This window comes from Primulina huaijiensis, chromosome 16 (genome assembly GCF_012295235.1).
Source record: "Primulina huaijiensis isolate GDHJ02 chromosome 16, ASM1229523v2, whole genome shotgun sequence".
Classification (NCBI taxonomy): domain Eukaryota; kingdom Viridiplantae; phylum Streptophyta; class Magnoliopsida; order Lamiales; family Gesneriaceae; genus Primulina; species Primulina huaijiensis.
Genome location: NC_133321.1, coordinates 5,494,010 through 5,503,281, shown reverse-complemented (window position 1 = coordinate 5,503,281; position 9,272 = coordinate 5,494,010). Strand labels below are relative to the sequence as shown.

Sequence of the window (9,272 nt, the reverse complement as noted above, 5' to 3'; positions counted from 1 at the left end):
CTTCAGCTCGATGCTTGGAACTTCTACATCTTGACATGTTCAGTCTAATAACGGTGATGAGCTTAGGAGGCATGAAGTATACTTTTGTAATTATTGATGAATTTTCAAGATAAATTAGTTCATCTTCTTGAATTCAAAATATCAGACTAGTGCTCATTTGATCAAGATCCTAAAGCTTGTTAAGAATGAGAAAACTTTAGTGGTTGATAAAATAAGGAGTGAAAGAGAAACTGAATTTACCAATTAACTTCTTACAACTTATCTGGATGATAATGGAATCAAACATGAGCTCTCAGCTGCAAGATCACCTCAACAAAATCGTATTGTAGAAAGAAGGAACATAACCCTAGAAGAAGCAGGTCAATCCAAGTTAGCTTACTCTGGTATTTTTCAACACTTTTGGTGAAAAGCTGTAAGTTGGGTTATGTTTTGGTTTTTCTTTGTAAGTTTTTCTTTATATTTTAGTCTTGTGAGTATTCAATTTTTGTTTTTGGCCTTCTAAATTTGGTTATGTTTTGGTTTTTATTCTTTTTTTCCATTAAGTGCTGACGTAGTATCCGGTATTTTCTGATGTTATGTCAGTATTCTGTGAAACAATAACTAAAAATCAAAACATAACATAACTTACATAACTAAAACTCAAAATTGAATATTATATGACTAAATACAAAATAGACAAACTTCCAGATTTCCACATATATGATATATATGGTCGATTAGCAAATACTACCAAGAAGTAAAATTTAGAAATCAAAATACACATGAAGTATTGCTAATAATGGTATTATAGCCCCAAATGAGCATCCGAGTTAGTGGGGTAGGTGAACATTTGACCAATGATTATGAGTTCGATTATTTCTAACAATACTTTTTCGTTAGCTTGTCACACAATCCTTGATCACTGTGGTTTACCTAACTAATGTGGTTTTCCGACTATTGCGTTAATTCGGAGATTTATCTAGCGCACACCAATTGCAGCAGCAACGAGTTCCCACCATATTAAAAAAAATGGCATAACAATTCACATTTTAGATGACTGCACGAAACATGATTTTTATCACAAAGCAAAACAAAAGTAGAAGAGCAAATAATGTTCCGACAGAGTATCTAACATATTTCATCAGGAAAACTGAATTTGTTTGTAATCGACAATAACATTGGGGATATGAGCAATCTCAGGCCATCGAGAACGGTCGGCCTTGCCGCTCTGATTGAATGTCTCCTCAAACCTCATCTTCTTGCAATCAATAAATGATAACCATTCGAGAGACGACATGTTGGAAAACCATTTGGGTAAAGCTTCCATTCCAAAGTCAAACAATTGTAAAGAATCCAGAGCTGTGAGATGCTGCAGCTGATCTGGGAGAGACCCCCAATTAGGACTTCCATATAATGATAAACTACGAAGTTGACGTAAGCCTTTGAGAGTTTCATTCAACCAAGTTTCTTCTGAGACAGGACCAATTCGTAATCCTTTCAGATTGTTAAGGCAATTTACTCCGATGGGTAAACTCCTCAAATTTGGACATGAAGAAATATCCAAATATTCAAGCAACGTGCATGACACTAGCATGTCACTCGGCACCTCTGTCAGCTTCTGGCATTCTGAAATATCCAATTGTCGAAGAGAAGTGAGGCCATTCAGATTTTGAATTGAGGCAAGATTAGAGCACCTATATATTTCTAAACTGCAAAGAGACTTGGGGATACCCGAGAGTTCGAGTTGTGTCAGGTTCTCACAGTTGTATATCTTAAATTCCTGGAGACTTTGGTTGTTGTAGAGAAGCATGTCAGGAAGAGAGGTTAGATTTGAATTGCAGTTGATGATCAGTAACGTGAGGGAGCTTAATTTACTGCATATCTTTGCTAATGGAACTTCGTTGTCTACATGAGAAATTAACAATTTTTTAAGAGATGGAAAATCATGACTCGGAGCTGTCATCATATTGCGGCAGTCAATAATATGCAGATATTCAAGCCTGGGGAAGGCTGTTGACCCCGTATTCGGTGCTTCAACCCACTCTCTAAGATTTTCCATTTCCGATAATGTTAATTGTTCAAGTGCTGGAAATGACTCGCCGTATTTGCACCATGTGTCTTTGCAGTACTGGTGGGGAATGTAAAATGACGGACCTATTGATCTCACATTTTCAAGTTTTCGCACCTCCAAGATCTTGAGAAGTGGTAGATGGCCAAGTGTTGGGATTTCTTGGCACTTTTTACAATCTATCAGGACAATTTTGATAAGCTTGTGGAGAGTAACGCCCTGTTCAACTGTCATCTTCATGGTCCATGATGGAAAGTGATCTCCCCCGAAATTTCTAATGGTTAAATCATTTAAATTTGGATGAGGTTGGAGGCCTTCCAGAACTTCAGAATCATTGTTGTTGCCTTCCCTTGATGGTTTACTCCACACAAACTCCAATCTTTCTATATATTTCTTCTCAGATAAACATGCTCTCAAGGCCTCTTCTTTACCTCTCACTTTGTCAAGATTGCGTATCTCAAGTTTTCCCTGTAGTTTCTTTAAGCATCCCAGCTCATCAATTCGACGTCCTTCCTCGTCACACACAATAAACGAGATTAATGTTCTAAGAGAAGTCAGCTTCCCGATTTCAAATGGCATCCGGTCGAATGATATGATGGACGCCAAAACAAGGTGTCTCAACCCAACTAAAAACTTCAGCTGATCTGGAAGCTCACTCCGTAAAAAGCAACCAATGAGCCTTATAGTTTGCAAATTGAAAAGTTTACAAACAGAATCCGGTAAAGTTTTTATTTTAGTGAAAGACAAATCCAGAAATCTTAAATGTATCAATTTGTCTATTGAACTTGTCAATTCATCAATATCTGCCCGTTCTAGATCAAGAACGCGCAAGAATTTGCAATCTTGGAAAATATTATTAATGAGCTCACCCCTGCCTCCTCTCACTAACAAAGTTCGCAAATAAATCGCTTGCTCCTCCCTGATCTTTGGTTTTTCATCAACAACCGCAAGATATCTTACTTGAGGATTATTGTCATTTACACTAAAAGGGTCTGCCTTCGCAACCAAACACGATAGGTCGTGAACAAGATCATGCATCTTGCTGTACTTGATTTTGCCGTACTCATCATTTACTGCCTCATGTAGGAAAGAGTTTTGCAACAAAATGTTGTAAACATTGTTACCTAGACTCTCCATATGTTCATCAGTTCCGAAAAGAAATCCTTCTGCCATCCAAAGTTGAATCAATCGTTCTCTCCATAGTTCTTCCCCCTTGCGAAAGATGGAACAATATGCAAAACATTTTTTAAGCAATGAAGATGGCAATCGATCAAAGCTGATATTTAATACTCGCAACACAACATCATCATTTGGATTGGATATTGCAGACCCACTTTCATTTAGAAACGATGTCCAACCATCCATTCCCCTCCCTCGTAAACTTCCACCAACAACGTTGGCAGCTAATGGCAGACCTTGACATCTACGAGCAATCTCCATACCAATAGTATCAAAATCTTTAGGAACTTGTTGGCTTGGAAAAGCTCTTAACTTAATTATTGACCAGCACTCATCATCCAATAAACCTTGTAAAGAATGAACAGTCTGCGTTGTCACAATTGACGCCACATTTCGATTTCGTGTGGTAACGAATATGAAGTTTCCTTTGTTTGGGCTGATTCCCAGTATACAACTCATGAAGTTGTCCCATTCTTGTGTGTTTTCATTCAGATAATCATCAAGTACGAGCAAATATCTTGCATCTTTCAGCTTTGATCGAAGCTGTCTCAAGACATCTTCGTCCCACAGCGATGCATGAACAGATCCGACTGACAAGGATCCCAAGATTTTCACAAATAAACTTTTGTTGTCAATATTTTTTGACAGACTGACCCAAATCCTTGTATCAAAATGCTTCTCTATACTTGGATGATTGAAAATATTCCGAGCTAGAGTCGTCTTTCCCAGCCCTCCCATCCCGACAATGGGAACCACTGAGACAAATACTTCATCGCTGGACTTGATCACGCCATCAATTATTGTGGATGCAACATCATCTCTTCCAATAAAAATAGGATCAACTGCAATGGAATTTGTTTCCATCACAAGAGGAACAGAATCAGCAGCAGCGGCAACTCTCTTCTGAAGACCATAGCTGCTGGCTTCTTCGTTAATATTTTTCAGTTTCATATTCACATCCTTTATTTTACTGCCCATTGTGCTACGAGAAGCCAAAGGATTGAAGAATGATGACAAGGAGGACCATACCTTTCGCTTCATTGGACTCTGGATCTCAACCTTACGACGAATGAGCTCGTAATTGAACTCGTCCAGCAAGTTGTCCACTTCATAGGCGACATCCTCCAGATTCTGCAGCCACTGCTTCACGGCTTGATCGTCTTCAATATGCCGCTTTGATGCATCGTGCAAGAATGCCTGGATCATTTTCAATGACTTTTCTAGCGTTTTCAGTTCAATCTTGAAACCCAAAACGAGACCGATCTCTTCTGCAGCAACAGACAGCAGCTTCTCCACCACAACTTGAACGGTAGCGTCGACCAATTTTTCAGCCATCCATGAACTTTGTTTAGCCATTGATGAGATTAGTTCTGATTTCTTTACTTCTAAAGGGTTGACATTAGATTTGTATTGCTTTCCCAGCCGGTCAGTATGCAAGTCGTTAAATAATATATGTTCAAATTGCATAGTACACAAATATTAATTTAAGAAGGTTGCTAAAATCCAAGATTTTTTATTTAATAGTTATAATATTTAGAGAGATTTTCTTAAATAGAATTCACATAATTACTATAATCAATTTTAGTCTTCAGTTAAATTAATTTATTAAAATAATCTTTTTATCATATCAAATTACAAAGATATCTCATCCCCTATCCTTTAAACCCTATTCATCATCAATTTCTTCGTCTCAAACTCTTAATTTGATTTTCACAATTTCTCGAATAATCTTATGAATTCCATGCATTTGGACATAGACTGATGATAATTCGAGATAATTCTTTTATCGGGTTGCATATTTATGCATTTTATTTTTTTGAAGGTTTGTTGTGCATACTCATAAAATGTTAGCATGAAATAAGGTAGAGATTTGATTGAGACAATTAGATTTTTTTTGTTTATATGTGTAAACTCACATTGATGTATTATTACGTTTCATAACCATGGTGATTGGTGATTTTGTTTATATTATTTTGCATGAGCAACAATCGTAATTAGAATATTACAACTTTGGTAGTTTTGTATGCACTAATTCAAACTAGCAATTCATAATTTTATTAAAATATGTTTATTGATATAAGTAAGTAGTATTAAAAAATTAATATATTATAAATTAAATAAAACTGAACAAATGTTAAATCAACTCTTAAAGAGAAATAAAAGATAAGTAAACAAATGAATCAAGAAAATGGAACATGTGTGTTCGTAAAAAAAAGGGTATTTTAGGATTTTTTTAATTATATAAGACATAATGCAAAATATGTAATAAAAAAAGCCATTTTTAAAATTATAATTTTGAAATGGCCTAGAATAATCAATTTTCCTAATATTTTTGTAATTTAAGGGTACTAGGATTATTCGCAATCGTCAGGTATCTATCTCATTATAAGATGTAAGATTTGCAAGATTATCTAAGGTTGAATGGATAATTTTAACGTGTACAATATTTCCATTTGAACTCAAGATTTAGGATAATATCGTGTATATTTTCGAACTGATCGATGAGCAGATAGAGAGCTAAGATTTGACACGATATTGAGATAAAAGGATAAAGATCAAGTAAAGGATAACGTGATCCCCTAGATTTCGAATTCATGGATATTTTTTAGTAGATAATTTCGAATTATTCAATAGATGGGTATGTAGATTTCGAATATTATCCAAGATCATGGATAAAAGATTTATAATTATCCTATATTTAAATTTGATTCAAAATTCGAACGCGAGCATGATACACGATCAGGATAGCAGCCAAACCCTATAAATAGGAGGGCCCTGTAACTCGAAATTCACACCTCAAAAACTTATCAATATTTTCGAGTTTCTCTCTAGTCTCCCTAGGAATTTTCGAGATTTGCTCTCGTAGTTCTGCCGAGTACCGAAACGCTGCTGCAGTCAAAAGCCAAGGAAGGAAATTCGAAATTTCCAGTGCAAGAATCCCCTCTCTTTCCACGTTTTTCATCTAGAAATTAGGTAAGTGGGCTTGTTTTAAAGATTAAAATTCGTGATGCATGTTTCTTCGTTTTTATGAAAATACGGTCGAGTACACCTTCTTCTTCTACTCCATTCTTGTGTTGGTTGTCATGTGGTTTTGGACACTGAGAGGATTCGACTGTATATGCGAGGGAATCCCAACCATGATATGACCCTTACAAGGTAGGGATGTAACCGATTTGGCCTCGCCCCTTTAGAGGAGTAAAAATTAGGGACTGATATCAGTAAAACATAGAAAGTTGAGGACTCTCAGTATCTGGTAAATTATATGCATGTTATATGAACGATGTTATGCAAGTCATGTGATTTCAAAATTTTATGCATGTTGTTATATTGTGCTCGAACGGCCCCCCACTTGCTAAGTATTTCTCAAAATACTCACTCCTTACTCTCTGCTCCCCAGATTTATCTGAAGAACAGGTTGAGGATGAGGAATCCGAACAATTTTCAGGCTGGTGATTCACGAGATTATTAGTAGCCATGTTTAATTATTTCGAGATTTTCGTAATTTTAATTCTTTGTAAGACGTTTCCGCATTTATTACTTATTTCAGTTGTAAAGACATTGGTATCCTTTTGAGAATTTATGAAATAAACAGGTTTCGGTTTATACTGTGCTACAAGGCTGGTTGTTTTTCGATTGTGTGATTGATGAACAACGCGATGTCGACTAACCCCGATCTTGGGGCGTGACATTTAAGTGATATCAGAGCCACCAGGTTCATAATCCGGGCGGGAAAAATCGAAAAAAAAAATTCGGTGGAATTTTTACTCAAGGCCGACGCTATCCCCTCCGAAACGTTGTGAGGTAGGGGTCGAAATCGCTGAATTCCTCCGTTTAGGCCTCCGAAACCGCGTTTTTGCCGTTTTAGGAATGTTTCGTAAGCCCTATAACTTTTCATAGGAAACTTCGAATTTGATTCCATGACAAAATTTAACGACACTACTTACCTCATTGTCGGGTATGCAACGTAGAAAAATTTGATCCGGAAAATACTTGAACAGATACGGATCATCCCAATAAAAGTTTTTTACCTCATTCAAAAATTTTCTTTTATCTTGAGAACTCCATTGCGGTGACATTTTTCCTGTCACGAGAAAATTTACTATGTTATCAAACCAAGGTGCAGTAGTAACTGAAAATAGATGTTCATCAGGAAAATTATCGTTAATTGGTGTCATTTCACAAGATGATCCTGTTACTAGTCTCGATAAATGATCGGCTACGACATTCTCGGTTCCTTTTTTATCTTTGATCACAATGTCAAATTCTTGGAGCAACAAAATCCATCGTATCAGTCGTGGCTTTGCATCCTGTTTGGTCAACAAATATCTAATAGCAGAATGATCAGTAAACACGATAGTTGTTGATCCAATCAAATAAGAACGAAATTTATCTAATGCAAATATTACAGCAATTAGTTCTTTTTCAGTTGTGGAGTAATTCATTTGAGCATTTTTTAAAGTTCTACTTGCATAATATATCACATAAGGCTTACCGTTTCTTCTTTGACCCAATACTGCACCGACTGCATAATCACTCGCATCGCACATGATTTCAAATGGTAAAGACCAATCAGGAGGTTGCATGATAGGAGCTGATGTTAAATGTCGAATGATTTTATCAAAAGCATTTTGACATTCTTGAGTCCACTCAAATGCACTGTCTTTTGTTAAGAGGTTACAAATGGGTTTAGAGATTAAACTAAAGTCCTTTATAAACCTCCTATAAAATCCAGCATGTCCCAAAAATGAGCGAATTTCTTTAATGGTTTTTGGAGGGGGTAAATTGGCAATGACATCAACTTTTGCTTTATCAACTTCAATTCCATGAGATGACACGACATGTCCCAAAACAATTCCAGAAGTAATCATGTAATGACATTTTTCCCAATTTAAAATAAGACCTTTTTCCTCGCATCTTTTTAAAACTTTTTCCAAATTTTCAAGACAATTATCAAATGTATTCCCAAAGACAGTTAAATCATCCATGAAAATTTCCAAACAATTTTCAACCATGTCGCAAAAAATGCTTAGCATACATCTTTGAAATGTTGCTGGGGCATTGCATAATCCAAATGGCATCCTTCTAAATGCAAATGTTCCAAAAGGACATGTGAATGTAGTTTTATCTTGATCTTCGAGTGCAATGGGAATTTGATAATAACCTGAATATCCATCAAGAAAACAGTAGTATGGATGACCTGCTACTCTTTCTAAAATTTGATCCAAAAATGGTAATGGAAAATGATCTTTTCTAGTGGCGTCATTTAATTTTCTATAATCAATACACATCCGCCAACTAGATGGGACTCGACTTGTTAACAATTCACCTTTTTCATTTTTTATCACTGTGATGCCAGATTTTTTCGGAACTACTTGTGTTGGGCTTACCCACTTACTATCAGAAATAGGGTAGATAATCCCAACATCAAGTAGTTTGAAAACTTCAGTTTTCACAACATCTTTCATGTGTGGATTTAATCTCCTTTGTGGTTGTTGAGATGTTTTTGCATTTTCTTCTAAGTGAATTTTGTGAGTGCAAATTAGTGGATTAATGCCCTTGAGATCTTTTAGTGTCCAACCAATTGCATTTTTATGTCTTTTAAGCATATCAACTAATTTACCTTCTTCATCACTTGCTAGTTTGGAAGAAATTACCACCGGATATGTTTCATCTTCTCCAAGAAATGCATACTTCAATTCTTCTGGCAAGGGTTTTAACTCCAATATGGGTGGTTCGTCTTTGTTCTCATATTTTGCATCAAATTCTTTCTCTGATCCTGGTAACGAGTGATACCTGATAAAATCATCAAGATCAATTTCAATATTTTCTTTAACAGTTTCAATTGAACAAATATCTAATTGATCACGAGTACTCCCTTCTTGAATGTTTTCTTCCACAAGAGTTTCAATAAGATTTTCATCTTCACTTTCATCTCCTTTGTCATGTGGTTGCTTACAAAGATTAAACACATTAAGCTCCAAGGTCATGTTACCAAATGACAACTTCATTATTCCATTCCTGCAATTTATAAGAGCATTAGAAGTTG

The 9,272-nt window shown here is 35.8% G+C and overlaps 1 protein-coding gene across 1 annotated transcript; it reads right to left on the bottom strand.

Annotated features, from left to right (window-relative positions):
* Positions 1–1,016: 1,016 nt before the first annotated feature.
* Positions 1,017–4,593, bottom strand: LOC140961189 (putative disease resistance protein RGA3). The gene is made up of 2 exons (XM_073419538.1): positions 1,711–4,593; positions 1,017–1,605 (listed from the first exon to the last, which is right to left on the bottom strand). The coding sequence occupies exons 1-2, from the start codon at positions 4,580–4,582 to the stop codon at positions 1,121–1,123; spliced, it is 3,357 nt and encodes a 1,118-aa protein (XP_073275639.1). The 5' UTR covers positions 4,583–4,593; the 3' UTR covers positions 1,017–1,120.
* Positions 4,594–9,272: the final 4,679 nt, after the last annotated feature.